The sequence below is a fragment of the Ammodytes marinus genome (genome assembly GCF_949987685.1).
Source record: "Ammodytes marinus genome assembly, chromosome: 10".
NCBI lineage: Eukaryota > Metazoa > Chordata > Actinopteri > Uranoscopiformes > Ammodytidae > Ammodytes > Ammodytes marinus.
The window spans coordinates 10,978,346-10,995,733 of record NC_137214.1 but is presented as its reverse complement, the minus strand read 5'-3'; the positions used below and the strand labels follow the sequence as shown (position 1 = coordinate 10,995,733).

General features: G+C 41.1%; 4 protein-coding genes across 4 annotated transcripts in view; all 4 read right to left on the bottom strand.

Annotated features, from left to right (window-relative positions):
• Positions 1–17,388, bottom strand: part of LOC307256491 (protocadherin alpha-C2-like) — a gene marked incomplete at its 5' end in the record, with an annotated part of 199,325 nt that overhangs the window by 157,606 nt on the left and 24,331 nt on the right. The gene's annotated exons all lie outside the window — the stretch shown is intronic.
• Positions 1,749–7,199, bottom strand: LOC307256564 (uncharacterized protein; the record flags this gene model as incomplete). The annotated part of the gene is made up of 2 exons (XM_080035591.1): positions 1,749–4,173; positions 4,828–7,199. The coding sequence occupies 2 exons, from the start codon at positions 7,197–7,199 to the stop codon at positions 1,749–1,751; spliced, it is 4,797 nt and encodes a 1,598-aa protein (XP_079891717.1).
• On the bottom strand, positions 7,348–14,377 carry LOC307256562 (protocadherin alpha-3-like; the record flags this gene model as incomplete). The annotated part of the gene is made up of 4 exons (XM_080035589.1): positions 7,348–7,380; positions 8,308–10,434; positions 13,213–13,362; positions 14,363–14,377. The coding sequence occupies 4 exons, from the start codon at positions 14,375–14,377 to the stop codon at positions 7,348–7,350; spliced, it is 2,325 nt and encodes a 774-aa protein (XP_079891715.1).
• On the bottom strand, positions 14,509–16,875 carry LOC307256561 (protocadherin alpha-8-like; the record flags this gene model as incomplete). The annotated part of the gene is made up of 1 exon (XM_080035588.1): positions 14,509–16,875. The coding sequence occupies one exon, from the start codon at positions 16,873–16,875 to the stop codon at positions 14,509–14,511; it is 2,367 nt and encodes a 788-aa protein (XP_079891714.1).

Here is a 17,388-nt window from a genome sequence, read left to right as displayed (position 1 = left end):
AGCTTCTTTAGAGAAAACAGGTGCGTTATCATTATTATCCAAAACGTTTACTAAAATATTCATGCTGCCAGATTTCGGAGGTTTCCCTCCATCTAGTGCGGTCAACACTAATGAATGGCTTCTCGCTGCCTCCCTATCCAGGGATTTTTGCACAACTAAAATGGGTACTTTACCATCTTCTCCCTTATCTTTAACTTCCAAACGGAAGTGTTCGTTTGGGCTGAGTTTGTATTGCTGAACGGAAAAATGACCACTGTCTCTATCCCGTGAAGCTTTAAGCTGAAAGCGCGTCCCTGGCAACACATTCTCTGAAATATCTAACGTCATCTCTTTCTCCGCAAAACTGGGAGAATGGTCATTTATATCCATCACTTCCAATTCAACATAATGGACCTCCAGTGGATTTTCTAGCACAGTTTTAAGATTTATTAAACACGCACTGCTCTGTGCGCACACCTCTTCCCTGTCAATCTTTCGGCTCACGTACAGGATGCCGTCGTTTTGATTTACATGGAAAAGGGGATCTGCGTTACTAGAAACAATCCGATACTTCCTGTCTCTCAGTGTGCTTTTATCCAATCCCAAATCCTTTGCTATATTTCCAACCACAGTTCCTTCTTTAACTTCCTCTGAGATGGAATATCGTATTTGCGCCGAGGCCACGCTCCACAAAAGCACAGCAACCACGCAGCCGACCAAAAATCCTCGCGCCGGTCGTGGCTCGCATCTTCTTTGTTCCATGGTTAACCCCGATATCATCAGTAATCCATCACGCGGACACTTACAACGTTGTAAGGCAGAATCCAACCCTTTCTTATGTGCAACTATTCATTCACTACGCATAGACTATTTGTAGAAATTGCGGGAAAACGTCCACATAGAAAATAAGCCAGAAACGTTCTTGCCAGTACCAAAGAGAGAATGCCACCCGGAGGTGGAACCAAAAAGCAATGACGATGAGATCATGTTGTCTTTTTACATTACACTGACACCATGCGAAATTATTTCTCATTGCAGACATTGGAACGATGTACTGCACAATTGGTCGTTGATAGAATGGGTTTTATCCCCAGCCTCTGAGTAAAGTCTGTGAACCATCGACCACAAAACGTTATTTAATTTTTTTTTAAAAAGGAAGTAGCTTACGTCTTGTGGATCGTATAAAAAACTACAGAATATTTCATTGTAGAAGCCTATAATTATTATCCTATGAATTAGGACACTGTGACAAATATGTCAGAAAACGAAGCCTAGCACCAAGGACAGCGTTCGCTATGTGTTTCTGTAGAAAATATCCCTTAAAACATATTTTCAGTATTATAAAAGTGCTAAGGTTTTCCACACTATTCATTTTATACTTGAAGTGCAAGTAATGTTAAAGGTTACCTTTTCATCGGGTGTTTTTGGACCTAAATCAGCTTTCAATTGCTCGTCAGCATTTTAAATTGCCATGCTAGTGTAAAATATGCAATAATGTTTTAACAGGGTAAAATAAGAGAAAATACTCAAACAACATAAAACGACCACAAAATATAACTGCAAAAATACAAAGCTACACGCCTTATTATAGAGTACAAAGTGTTATTATTCAAGTCAACATTAATTCCAATCTTGTATATTTGGCTACCAATATTTCCTAAAATGACATGAGTCCATCATTGCAACAGTAAATCAGGGAAACTAACAAAGCCAGTGCCATTGAATGCAAAACAATTACCATGGGAGGCAAAAACAAACAATGCAGTTATTTACCTCACATTTAAGTAATTATGTCTTACCTCTGTAGAAGCCCTCCTCCTGTCAGGGAGCACCAGTGTATTGGCATGGCTGCCTGGGGCTATAGTAGATCCTATACTCATTCTGGGTCCAACTAACATGTAGCGTTTGTCTCCAGATCTGTACTGGATGCTGTGACACAGTGTCCCGTCATAATTAGGCTCTTGTAGGTATTTAGAAGTATAGTCTGTGGTTTTAGAGCACTGCATTGCAATCAGCACGATGATACTGATGAGAAAAAGTACTGAAACTGAGCCCAAAGTTATCATCAGGTAAAAAGTCACATCATTCCCCTCATCTTCTTTTGCTGCACTTTTAACATCAGAAGCTGCAAAAGCCTCTTTGGGCTCCACAACTTTGACAATCACAGTAGCTGTTGCTGAGAGTGAAACGTTCCCATTGTCTTTCACCAGTATGAGCAGTTTATGCTCAGCCTCGTCTGTCTCTGTGAATGAGCGAAGTGTTCTGATCTGTCCTGTATAGCGGTCCAAACCAAAGAGACTGTGGTCAGTAACTTCCTGCAGTGAAAACAGTAACCAGCCGTTATATCCTATATCAGCGTCATAGGCTCTGACTTTAGTCACCAAGTGTCCTGCGTTCACATTGCGGGGAATCTCCTCCACCACACCTTCAGCAGAACCGTTAGAGCTGACTGGATACAGGATGACTGGAGCGTTGTCGTTCTGATCCAGAATGAACACGTTCACTGTGACGTTGCTGCTTAGAGGCGGAGTCCCAGAATCTGTGGCAACAACTTGGAACTGGAACGTCTTCAGAGTCTCAAAGTCAAAACTTTTAAGCGCCATAATATCTCCATTTTCAGAGTTAATATTTAAAAATGAGGCCAATTTATTTTCATTGCTTGCTTCTCTCAACATATGATATGCAATGAGAGCATTGTCACTTTCATCACGATCGGAGGCTTTTACTGAAAATATTGAGACTCCCGGACTGTTATTCTCAGTGATATAAAATGTATAGGGGCTTAATAAAAATTCTGGTCTGTTGTCATTAACGTCCGATACTACGACGCTTATGGTCTTTTCAGTTGAAAATGACGGGTTACCTGTGTCTTTCGCAATAATTGTGATATGAAATTGTGAAACAATTTCCCTATCTAAGTGAGACCGGGTTACAACAGCGTACATGTTTTCTTGTAATGATGGAGATAACGTAAAGGGACCATTTTCGTTGATTGTGCAAATTACTTTACCATTGACTCCAGAGTCTAAATCACTCACACTTATCAGGGCCACTGTAGTTCCTATCCTGGAATCCTCCTTGATTGAGCTAGAAAATGAAGTCACTTCTATCTCAGGGGCATTATCATTAACATCAATTACAGTTATTATGACGCTTTTGTCAGTTGTTAGAGGAACTGGTCCCCTGTCGGACGCCTGAATGTCGATTTCATAACTTTTACTTTTCTCGAAATCTATCTTACCAGTCACCTGAATTTCACCAGTGTTTTCGTCTATACTAAATATTTCCATTAACTTTGAATCAACCTCTTTACCAAATGAATATATTATTTCGCCATTTGCACCCTGGTCCATATCTGTTGCATTAACCTGAATCACTACAGTGCCAACGGCAACGTTTTCTTTAAGTGTGGCAGAGAACACCTCTTTGGTGAACACAGGGGAGTTGTCATTAACATCAAGTACATCCACAATTATTTCTATAGCGCCAGACTTCGCCGGTTTTCCTCCATCGATAGCTGTCAGACGTAGCTTGTGTTTCCCGGCTGTTTCTCTGTCCAACTGCTTCTGCAGAACTAAAAATGGTACTTTACGGTCTTCGCCTCTATCCTTAACTTCTAACCTAAAATATTCGTTATGGCTGAGTTTGTATTGCTGAATGGATAGCTGGCCTACATCGGGATCGCCTGCAGCCTGTAGCTGAAATCTTGCTCCCGGTAAGGCCGACTCAAAAATCTCAAGCCTCTTCTCTTTCTCTGGAAAAACAGGCGAGTGATCATTTATATCCAGTATTTCCACTACCACATAATGGATTTCCAGCGGGTTTTCCAGCACGGTTTTCAAGTTGATCAAACACGAGCTGCTCCGGTCGCACACCTCCTCCCTGTCTATTCTTCTTTTCACATACAAGATACCATCATTTTGGTTAACCTGAAACAGGGGTTCAGATGAGCCGGTTACAATGCGGTATCCTCTCTCTTTGAGTACACTCTTGTCTAACCCCAAATCCTTGGCTATATTGCCGACGACGGTTTCATCTGAAACCTCCTCAGATATTGAATATCTGATCTGTGCAGAAGCTACGCTAAACAGAATATTCAAAACGACCATGAAGGCAAACGACCGCTTTCGCTCCCTCCAGGCTTTGCATCCTCTTTGTTCCATGATTCGATGGCGATAAAGAACAGTCCAGCAGCTACGTCCTGATATCAATGAGACTTAATAATCCATGTTACTAAACGATGTCCACTCTCTGTTTTTACAACAAAAAAAACTGCTACGAACACAACCCACTCCTTGCTTCAACCGCGATCTTCGGCTCAACTATGCTTTTTGACAAGAAAATGCACCCGGCCCAGGGAAATAAAGCTCGTGACGTAAAGCGCTGCCAGTTTCACAGAACCACTGAACTACACTGACACCACGCGTTGAAAGTGTTATTAACACAGATGAAAGTAGTTGTCTCTTATCAAATTTTGTTCAGAGGCTAGAAATCCCCATATTGTAAAAGCAGAAGCGCCTGTCACAACCCTTGTCTTTCCATTTGCATTTTAGGCTATCATTTAATCATTAAAGCCATTGGGAAATATCACTCAAACAACATATACATATGATACAATAACAATTAAAAACAAATGATCAAACAATATTTAAAACGATAAAAGATGTTTTCAAATATGTTCCAGTAAAAGTAAAATAAGGCTAATTACGGTTAGGATCGTGTCGCTTCCCTGCTATACAGAGAAAGTTACGGTTGGAGGGAGGGTACTTTTTCTCTCTGATTAATGATCAATCCCTCCAAACAAATTGTTCACTATGCAGAGAACGTGAAAATCAAAATATTCAAAACATTAATCTTACCTCTCCAGATCCTCGTCTCCTGTCAGGTAGCACCAGTGTATTGGCGTGGCTGCCTGGGGCTATAGTAGATCCTATACTCATTCTGGGTCCAACTAACATGTAGCGTTTGTCTCCAGATCTGTACTGGATGCTATGACACAGTGTCCCGTCATAATTAGGCTCTTGTAGGTATTTAGAAGTATAGTCTGTGGTTTTAGAGCACTGCATTGCAATCAGCACGATGATACTGATGAGAAAAAGTACTGAAACTGAGCCCAAAGTTATCATCAGGTAAAAAGTCACATCATTCCCCTCATCTTCTTCTGCTGCACTTTTAACATCAGAAGCTGCAAAAGCCTCTTTGGGCTCCACAACTTTGACAATGACAGTAGCTGTTGCTGAGAGTGAAACGTTCCCATTGTCTTTCACCAGTATGAGCAGTTTATGCTCAGCCTCGTCTGTCTCTGTGAATGAGCGAAGTGTTCTGATCTGTCCTGTATAGCGGTCCAAACCAAAGAGACTGTGGTCAGTAACTTCCTGCAGTGAAAACAGTAACCAGCCGTTATATCCTATATCAGCGTCATAGGCTCTGACTTTAGTCACCAAGTGTCCTGCGTTCACATTGCGGGGAATCTCCTCCACACCTTCAGCAGAACCGTTAGAGTTGACTGGATACAGGATGACTGGAGCGTTGTCGTTCTGATCCAGAATGAACACGTTCACTGTGACGTTGCTGCTTAGAGGCGGAGTCCCAGAATCTGTGGCAGCAACTTGGAACCGGAACGTTTTCAGAGTCTCAAAGTCAAAACTTTTAAGGGCCAAGATGTCTCCCTTTTCGGAGTTAACGTTAAGGAAGGACGCAAGCAGATTTTCTCCCCCCCTATCCCTTATTATCTGATATGTAACAAGCGCATTATTACCCTCGTCATTATCACGGGCTGTCACTGATAAAATAGATGCTCCCGGATTGTTATTTTCAGTAATGTAGAAAGTATATGGGCTGTGTGAAAACACTGGGCTATTATCATTCACATCTGAGACAACAATGTTTATAGTTTTGTCTGATGATAAGGATGGTTCTCCTGCATCCTTAGCAACAATTGTTACAATATATTGCGATTTCTGCTCTCGGTCCAAGCGCAATTTGGTCACCAGAGAATACATGTTATTTTGTGAAGATGGAGTGAGTGTAAAAGGAAGCTCTCCGTTTATATAACACATCACCTTTCCGTTTAGACCGGAGTCCAAGTCTTTAACACTAATCAACGCCACTGTAGTCCCAGGTTTGGAATCTTCCGGGAGCGCGTGTGAAAAAGATGTCACTTCAATCTCCGGTGCATTGTCGTTTACGTCAACAATATGTATAATAACGCTTTTTTCTGTAGCTAATGTTGCCACAGCTTTGTCGGATGCCTGGATATCAATTTCATATCTGCTACATTCTTCAAAATCTATAGACCCTGCCACAGTAATAACTCCAGTTACTGAATTTAATTCAAAACGTGCACGTGCCAGTGTATCCACGTCATTGCCGAAAGAGTATACAACTTCACCATTTGGACCGTCATCCAAATCTGTTGCATTAACTTGAATAACAGTTGTGCCAAGAGGAGAATTTTCTTTTAACTGCACAGTATAGGCATCCTGGGTGAAAACTGGGGGGTTGTCATTGACATCGAAAACATCAACAATTATTGTCATGTTGCCGGCCCTTGGAGGTTTCCCTCCATCAATGGCTGTCAGAAGTAACGTATGGGTTTTGACAGATTCTCTATCAAGTGGCTTTTGAAGAATTAAACTTGGTGTTTTTCGGTCTTCCCCACGGTCTTTCACGTCCAAACGAAAATGTTCATTATGACTTAACTTATACTGCTGAACGGATAAAGGACCACTGTCACCATCACGCGCAGCCTGCAACTGAAATTTGGCTCCCAGTAATGCAGATTCAGGAATCTCTAATATTTTTTCATTTTCGGGGAAACTCGGTGCATGGTCGTTTACGTCTAAAATCTCTACTGTTACATAGTGGACCTCCAGGGGGTTTTCTAAAACGGCTTTGAGGTCGATTAGACAAATCTTGCTTCGATCGCACACTTCCTCTCTGTCAATTTTTCGGTTCACATACAAGATGCCATCGTCTTGATTTACCCGAAAGGGAGGCTCCGTCGTGCCGTAGACAATACGGTACCCCCTCTCTTTCAACGTGGTCTTATCAAGACCTAAATCCTTAGCAATATTTCCAACAACGGTTCCCTCTTTCATTTCCTCGGAGATGGCATATCGGAATTGGCCTGAAGCTCTGCTCCAAAGCGTAACCAAAACCACAACGCAGGCAGCCCAGTTTGTCCGCAACCTCCATGTCTCGCGTCGTCTTTGTTCCATGATGTGAAGAGTAAACGTGAAACAAAATGCAGATTTCAAAAAGCTAAACTCACACACTAACGTAAGAATCCTCCGTCACGTCCGTTGCCATAATCCAAACAACCTCCAACCGAACATTAGATTATTTTTTTAAAGCTAAACTGTGCATTTACGCGGTCAGCACGTTGAAGGGATCCGTCAACTAGGAGGGTAGGTGAAGGGGTTGGGTCTAGTGGTTATGTGAAGAAAACATATAGAAGCAGTTCTTGTAATTATACTGACACCAAGTGATCGAGAATCACATTGCAGTACTGGATTTGAAATAATAGCAAACTGTGTTAAAAAGTCTCTGTAGCGCAAAAAAAGAGAAGGAAGTCAACCTGCGATATTCCCACTTGTAAAGCACACGTGACGAATATACCCGTATAGCTTAATTTAACAGATTACATCATGGATATATTCACTCTAGCATACATTATGTTACAGGTTATTGCCATGTTTCAAATAAGATTGTCGTGTTACATCAAAAAAGGAGAGACATATGCTTATGGTAGTTTCAGCACCAAGGACAGCGACCGCATATGCTAAACTAAACCAGCAATTTAAACAACAAACCAATCTAATCCATTCGTGTTTATCACTAAACAATTGGCATCAGCATGTTGTTGAGATTAAAACGTGCCAGTTAACCCCGTATATCCAAGCAAATTTCCCGAACCAATAAGCACTTTTGCCACAGGTATCTGTTAAGTGTCAACATAGCATTCACTGTAAGAAACGTCATATGTAACCAGCAGAGGAATAGTTTGATAATGAAAGTGTTCTTTTCATATTTATCTTTCAAGAGTTTGGCATGAAACACTAAGCATTCCCTGCTTCCACGGACATTAACACATTTGATCATGTAAATACAAACTTGAAAACATATTCCATTAGTGACAGGTGCAGAAGCTCCTAGCTCCAGAGCATGTGATGAAACTAAAATAAATAAATGTGTTCATACAGAGCTAGTTCTGCTGGAGAGAAAATCAAACTATTGCTTAATAAAAAAAAGGCAAAGTAATTTCAGCACCATGGACAGCGGTCAGAACAAAGCAGCTTCTTATGGAGTTTTATTTGACGGTCTTACCTCGCCAGATGCCCTCCTCCTGTCAGGTAGCACCAGTGTATTGGCATGGCTGCCTGGGGCTATAGTAGATCCTATACTCATTCTGGGTCCAACTAACATGTAGCGTTTGTCTCCAGATCTGTACTGGATGCTGTGACACAGTGTCCCGTCATAATTAGGCTCTTGTAGGTATTTAGAAGTATAGTCTGTGGTTTTAGAGCACTGCATTGTAATCAGCACGATGATACTGATGAGAAAAAGTACTGAAACTGAGCCCAAAGTTATCATCAGGTAAAAAGTCACATCATTCCCCTCATCTTCTTTTGCTGCACTTTTAACATCAGAAGCTGCAAAAGCCTCTTTGGGCTCCACAACTTTGACAATCACAGTAGCTGTTGCTGAGAGTGAAACGTTCCCATTGTCTTTCACCAGTATGAGCAGTTTATGCTCAGCCTCGTCTGTCTCTGTGAATGAGCGAAGTGTTCTGATCTGTCCTGTATAGCGGTCCAAACCAAAGAGACTGTGGTCACTAACTTCCTGCAGTGAAAACAGTAACCAGCCGTTATATCCTATATCAGCGTCATAGGCTCTGACTTTAGTCACCAAGTGTCCTGCGTTCACATTGCGGGGAATCTCCTCCACACCTTCAGCAGAACCGTTAGAGCTGACTGGATACAGGATGACTGGAGTGTTGTCGTTCTGATCCAGAATGAACACGTTCACTGTGACGTTGCTGCTTAGAGGCGGAGTCCCAGAATCTGTGGCAGCAACTTGGAACCGGAACGTTTTCAGAATTTCAAAGTCAAAACTTTTTAGCGCAACGATATCTCCATTTTCAGAGTTAATGTTAAGAAATGATGTCATTTTATTTCCATTACCTGCATCCCTGAGAATATGATAAGAAATAAGCGCGTTGTCTCCCTCGTCACGATCAGACGCTTTTACAGAAAACACGGAGGCTCCTGGCAGGTTATTTTCGATTATGTAGAAAGTATATGGGCTCACTAAAAACTTGGGACTGTTATCATTCGTATCCGACACAAACACGCTTATAGTCTTTTCCGATGTTAAGGCTGGTTCACCTGCGTCTTTAGCGATTATTGTAATATCATATGCTGACTGTTTTTCCCTGTCGAGTTGTGACTTAGTGACAATAGCAAACATGTTATCTTGATTTGACGGAGTTAATTTAAAAGGGTTGTCTTCGACGACATAGCTGATTATTTTCCCATTTATTCCAGAGTCTAAATCCGTGATGCTGATAAGCGCTACTGTTGTTCCTGGTCTAGAGTCCTCTGAAACAGCACTTGACAATGATGCCACTTCTATCTCAGGAGGATTGTCATTAATATCTCCAATTTTAATGATAACGCTTTTATCTGTTCTCGATGGAATGGTTCCCTTGTCAGAGGCCTGTATATCAATATCATAGCTGTCTTGCTCCTCAAAGTCTACAAGACCTTTCACAAGTATCTCTCCAGTTACAGAGTCGACATCAAACAGTTCTCTAATTTTACCTTTAACATTACTGCCAAATGAATAAACAACTTCCCCATTGGGACCGTCATCCGAATCGGTTGCATTTACTTGGATCACTGTTGTGCCAATTGGTGCGTTCTCCTGCAGCACGGCTGAATATGTGTCTTTAGTAAACACTGGCATGTTGTCATTGACATCTATAACGTCTATATATATGTCAACTGTGCCTGTCTGTGGGGGTTTTCCACCATCTATGGCCGTTAACACCAGTTTATGGCTTCTTTTTGCCTCTCTGTCTAACTGTGTCTGTAATTGTAAAATTGGAGTTTTACCATCTCTCCCGCGATCTTTAATTTCTAAACGAAAGTGGTCATTTTGACTGATTTTATATTGCTGTACGGAGTTTGTGCCACCATCCGGGTCATGCGCATTTTCCAACTGATATCGTGCCCCTGGCACCGCAGACTCTGAGATCTCTAGCCTCTTTGTTTTTTGTGGAAATGTAGGAGAGTGGTCGTTTACATCTGTTATCTCCACGGCGACATAATGTATTTCTAGTGGGTTTTCGAGAACAGTTTTGAGGTTAATAACACAGACGCTGCTCTCCTTACAGACTTCCTCCCGGTCTATTTTATGGTTCGCATAAAGGACCCCGTCATTCTCATTTACCTTGAAAAGAGGTTCACTCGAGCCGGGCATAATACGAAATCCTCTCTGCTTCATCACATTCAGGTCTATTCCCAAATCTTTAGCTATATTCCCGACAAAACTTCCCTCTTTTAGCTCTTCAGATATAGAGTATCGCAATTGTGCCGAGGATGCTCTGAAAAATAAAACCAAAACCAAAACGGCGAGCAATTGTGATCGCTGACGCCACGTCTCCCATCCTCTTTGTTTCATTGTTTGAGGTAAAATTACGAATCCAAGCGAGCCCATCATGTTCTACTCTTCTAGATCGTTGTATCCATCACAGCATGAAATATAGTTGTGTCCTTTTAACGTATTTTCCAAAATACAAAAAAAGGCACCGTGCGCTTATTCCAAGTATGCCAGCAAAATGTTGCTTAAACAGACTGAACGTAGTAGGGGCGGACTCTTATCCTGTGCTGGGACGGCACTGGGCCTTATAGTGATAAGGTACTGCCACCATGTGAATGTGTCTCATAATGCATTTCATCAGTACTAAAATGCAGTATCTTTGTTCAAATGATTTAAAAAAACAGATATGCATGTGTATTCAGTTATAATCCGGTGTCATCACCATGGTGAAGACGGCAATACAAAAAATAGAACCATGAATAAACATATGTACATAAAAAATAATTATTTACTCACCTCCCCAGATGCCCTCCTCCTGTCTGGGAGCACCAGTGTATTAGCATGGCTGCCTGGGGCTATAGTAGATCCTATACTCATTCTGGGTCCAACTAACATGTAGCGTTTGTCTCCAGATCTGTACTGGATGCTGTGACACAGTGTCCCGTCATAATTAGGCTCTTGTAGGTATTTAGAAGTATAGTCTGTGGTTTTAGAGCACTGCATTGCAATCAGCACGATGATACTGATGAGAAAAAGTACTGAAACTGAGCCCAAAGTTATCATCAGGTAAAAAGTCACATCATTCCCCTCATCTTCTTTTGCTGCACTTTTAACATCAGAAGCTGCAAAAGCCTCTTTGGGCTCCACAACTTTGACAATCACAGTAGCTGTTGCTGAGAGTGAAACGTTCCCATTGTCTTTCACCAGTATGAGCAGTTTATGCTCAGCCTCGTCTGTCTCTGTGAATGAGCGAAGTGTTCTGATCTGTCCTGTATAGCGGTCCAAACCAAAGAGACTGTGGTCAGTAACTTCCTGCAGTGAGAACAGTAACCAGCCGTTATATCCTATATCAGCGTCATAGGCTCTGACTTTAGTCACCAAGTGTCCTGCGTTCACATTGCGGGGAATCTCCTCCACACCTTCAGCAGAACCGTTAGAGCTGACTGGATACAGGATGACTGGAGCGTTGTCGTTCTGATCCAGAATGAACACGTTCACTGTGACGTTGCTGCTTAGAGGCGGAGTCCCAGAATCTGTGGCAACAACTTGGAACCGGAACGTTTTCAGAGTCTCAAAGTCAAAACTTTTAAGAGCAGCAATGTGCCCATTTTCAGAGTTTACATTTAGGAAAGATGTAACATCGTTTCCTCTATCAATATGGTAAGAAATTGCTGCATTTTCGTTCACATCATTGTCCGTTGCGCTGACAGAAAATACTGACGCTCCAGCAACGTTATTTTCTACAAGATAAAACTGCAATGGGTTATGGGAGAATTTTGGACTATTGTCATTTACATCTGATATCTGAATGCTTAGCTTTTTTAAAGTAGATAAGGGAGAATCACCACAATCGGTGGCTTGTAATGTAATTTCATAATGAGTCACCTGCTCTCGATCCAAAAACCCCTTCGTGACGACTGAGTACGTGTTCTCCTTATAAGACGGCTTTAGCTCAAAAGGAACTTCCTCTGTGATGCGTGAAATAATTTTTCCATTGACACCAGAATCTTTATCCGTCACACTAACAAGTGAAATAACAGTGCCCGGCTTTGAGTCTTCAGACACTGTATCTGACAGTGATGTTACTTCTATTTCTGGTTGATTATCATTGACGTCTTTTACCTTTACAATGACTCTACACCTGCTCGTTAACGGGGGCGTTCCTTTGTCTGACGCCTGAACATCTAGTTTATAAATATCTGATTCCTCAAAATCCAATGGTCCTTTCAGTTTAATTTGTCCACTTAAACTATCCAATTCAAATAGCTCGTAGGCTTTACGCGCTAATGTTTTGCTCAGACTGTATTCTATTTCCCCGTTAGCCCCTTCGTCTGAATCTTTTGCATTCACTCGTGTAACAGTAGTACCAACCGGGACGTTTTCATATATTTCTATTTGATATGTATCCTGACTAAATATCGGACGATTGTCATTAATATCAAGAACAATAATGGAGACATTCAGCGTGCCTGATCGTTGAGGTTTACCTCCATCAACTGCTGTTACAAATAATAAGTGTTTACTCTTTTGTTCTCTGTCCAATGACTTTTTAAGCACCAAAAATGGCATTTTGTCCTCATCGCTTTGACTAATGTCTATTTCAAAGTGATCATTTGTTGTTAATGTATATGTGCGGATTGAGTTGATTCCAGCATCGGGATCACGCGCTGTGTGCAGTTCTAATCGTGTTCCCGGAGATACATGTTCGGCTATTTCAAATAGCTGTTCCTTTTCAGAAAAACTGGGAGAGTGATCATTTACATCTGTTATTTCCACAACTACATAATGTATTTCCAAAGGGTTTTCAACAAGGATCTTCAGCTCCATTAGGCATGCACCGCTTCCCTGACACAGCTCCTCTCTGTCGATTTTTTTACGGATCTGTAAGTCACCATTGTCCGCGTTTACCTCGAATAAAGCGTCCTTGGATCCAGACACAACGCGTACCCTTCGATCGTTCAAAGAGGTTTTATCCAGACCAAGATCCTTTGCAACATTTCCAACAAGGGTTCCTTCTTTCATCTCCTCTGGAATAGAGTACCTTAATTCAGCCACAGTCTGTTTCCCGAAAAACAGCAATACGAAAAATTGTAAAGCAAACCACAAAAAGCCACTTGATCGAGATCGTCTTTCGCTCCCCATCGTTATCAAACAATGCACACACGAGCCGTTTCCTTCAACAAATCAAATGCCTAGATCCAAACCTTTTGGTATCGCATATTTAGGAAATACACTACACCGCCCGCTTCAACTCAAATGCTCAGATGAAATGAATGCTCTGCTCTGTGAGCTACCAAACAAAAGCTTTCTTGGAGGAGGGACGTTCACTCCCTGATGTTATAGTGACACCAAGAGGGCAACATTTTTACGATTTAAAGTCGATAAAATTGTAGGCCTATACCAGGGTATGTGCATATTTTGCTCAGAAAACCAGCCTCGAGCTGTCATAAATACAACTGCTATAAAGCCGGTTGTGATAACACAACATGACCACAATCGAGTGATGGACAGACCTGTTCAATATGTAACACTTTGCACCTTTTGTGTTCTGTCACACGTGTAACAAAAAAAGAACATATGCATTTTTAAATGTCATGCTCAGCAAAAAAAGGCAGCACTTATAAGTAGTTATATAAATGCAGTGTAAAAGAAAAAACAAAAACAAACCCATTTACATGTTTTTACAGTTGTTTTTACTATGTTCTTGCTTGAAAACAGTGAAGTAAATGCATTTCAGCACCAAGGATAGCGATTACCAGCACACTCGGTCTTTTCTGTCGTAACACATTTGATTATCTGTCCCTTAAATGTTGTGTCTTTTGCACAAATATAATAAATACTACCAACAAAAATAAGTGTATCACTACATCATTCTATGCAAATATTTTTTAAATAATTTGTATAATAATTATTGCTAGCTCTTTGCTTTCATGTTACCAAAAAGTAGCTACTAATATTAAAAGCATGTGCATTGTCTATATAAAAACACAGTGTAGGTGTTTATAAGAGAGTCGACCAATGATTTCTGCTGAAACAAGATTCTGCATTACACAGTTACCTTACAAACCCACATCTGGGACACAGAGGACACATAAATAGTTATCTCAAACTTTTCTGAATATAGTTTAGACACCACAAATTCGCCAACCTCAAATAACCAAATATGATAGAAATCTTAACCGAAGAAAACAAACGTTCTTTATATCAGAGACTTACCTCTCCAGACGCCCTCCTCCTGTCAGGGAGCACCAGTGTATTGGCATGGCTGCCTGGGGCTATAGTAGATCCTATACTCATTCTGGGTCCAACTAACATGTAGCGTTTGTCTCCAGATCTGTACTGGATGCTGTGACACAGTGTCCCGTCATAATTAGGCTCTTGTAGGTATTTAGAAGTATAGTCTGTGGTTTTAGAGCACTGCATTGCAATCAGCACGATGATACTGATGAGAAAAAGTACTGAAACTGAGCCCAAAGTTATCATCAGGTAAAAAGTCACATCATTCCCCTCATCTTCTTTTGCTGCACTTTTAACATCAGAAGCTGCAAAAGCCTCTTTGGGCTCCACAACTTTGACAATCACAGTAGCTGTTGCTGAGAGTGAAACGTTCCCATTGTCTTTCACCAGTATGAGCAGTTTATGCTCAGCCTCGTCTGTCTCTGTGAATGAGCGAAGTGTTCTGATCTGTCCTGTATAGCGGTCCAAACCAAAGAGACTGTGGTCACTAACTTCCTGCAGTGAAAACAGTAACCAGCCGTTATATCCTATATCAGCGTCATAGGCTCTGACTTTAGTCACCAAGTGTCCTGCGTTCACATTGCGGGGAATCTCCTCCACACCTTCAGCAGAACCGTTAGAGCTGACTGGATACAGGATGACTGGAGCGTTGTCGTTCTGATCCAGAATGAACACGTTCACTGTGACGTTGCTGCTTAGAGGCGGAGTCCCAGAATCTGTGGCAGCAACTTGGAACCGGAACGTTTTCAGAGTTTCAAAGTCAAAACTTTTGAGCGCAGTTATTTGTCCATTTTCAGAATTGATATTTAGGAATGATGTTACATCACTTCCACTTCCTCCTCTAACAACATGATAAGAAATGACTGCATTTTCATTCACATCATTGTCTGTGGCGCTGACAGAGATTACTGACACACCAGCAACGTTATTTTCGACAAGATAAAACTGCAATGGATTTTTGTCGAAATGTGGGCCGTTGTCATTTACATCTGATATCTGAATATTTAGCGTTTTAAAAGTAGACAAGGGAGGGTCACCACAATCGGTGGCTTGTATTTTTATTTCATAGTTTGACACCCCCTCGCGATCCAAATATCCCTTTGTGACAACTGAATATATATTCTCCTTATAAGAAGGCTTCAATTCAAATGGCACATCATTTGTTATCCGTGCAATTATTTTTCCATTGAGACCAGAGTCTTTATCCGTCACACTAATAAGTGAAATAACTGTTCCAGGTTTAGAATCTTCAGACACTGTATTTGACAGTGATGTTACTTCTATTTCCGGTGGGTTATCATTGACGTCTTTTATCTTTACAATGACTCTACACCCCCCTGTTAATGGAGGAGTTCCTTTATCAAATGCTTCAACATCTAATTTATAAATCTCTGTTTCCTCAAAATCCACAACTCCTTTTAATTTAATTTGTCCACTTAAGCTATCAATTTCAAAGACGTCGTAAAATTTACGTGCTAATGATTTACTCAGACTGTATTCTATTTCCCCGTTAGCCCCTTCGTCTGGATCGGTTGCATTCACTCGTGTAACAGTAGTACCAACCGGGACGTTTTCATATATTTCTATTTGATAAGTATCCTGACTAAATATCGGACGGTTATCATTACTGTCAAGAACAATGATGGAGACATTTAGTGTTCCTGATCGTTGAGGTTTACCTCCATCAACTGCTGTTACAAATAATAAGTGTTTACTCTTGTGTTCTCTGTCTAATGACTTTTTCAGCACCAAAAATGGCATTTTGTCCTCATCGCTTTGACTAACGTCTATTTCAAAGTGATCATTTGTCGTTAATGTATATGTGCGGATAGAGTTGATTCCAGCATCGGGATCACGGGCCGCGTGCAGTTGGAATCGTGTTCCCGGAGATGCATGTTCCGCTATTTGTAACTGCTGTTCCTTTTCAGAAAAACTGGGCGAGTGATCATTTACATCGGTAATTTCTACAACAATATGGTGCATTTCCAAAGGGTTTTCAACAAGAATTTTCAGCTCCATAAGGCATACACCTCTTCCGTGACACAGCTCTTCTCTGTCAATTTTTCTAAGGATCTGTAACGCACCATTTTCCGGGTTTACCTCGAAAAAAGCGTCCTTAGATCCAGACACGACACGAAACCGACGATCAATCAATGAGGTTTTGTCCAGACCAAGATCTTTGGCGACATTTCCAACAAGGGTTCCTTCTTTCAACTCCTCTGGAATAGAGTACCTTAATTCCGCCGAAGCATGGTTTCCGAAAAACAGCAGTAATGAAAAATGAAAAGCAAACCAACAGTAGTCCCTTGATCGATATCTTATTCCTCTCCCCATCGTTATCCAACAGAAATATATGCACAGGATTCTTTTCTGCAAAAAAACAAACGTTTATATCCGACCACCGCACGGTCGCATCTTACTCCCGAGTCTCGTTATTGAATGAAATGTATCATCTGCTGAGGGCAGCTACCAAACAAAAGCTTTGTAAGGGGTGGGACGAAGTCTTTTGTGGCCTCGGTGATGTTACGTTGTACAGTGACACCAAGAGGACAACATTTGATTCTACTTTAATCTGTATGAAGACGCAAGATGTTACATAGTTTATAGTTTGTATGCAAATCTACCTGTAAAGATCATTAAAAATGCTGTGCAACAGTTCAATATAAAGTGCCTATTTTGAAATCAGTTATTTTATTTTGAACAATTGAAATGCTACGTTTTAGTGTTAAGATGCTCTAAATAAATATATTGACTAGGTGTTTACAACATTAACTTTATTTGTCCTGCAAACAGATACACTGGTTCATTTCAGTACCATGGACAGCGATCATTACATAGCCAGCAAGT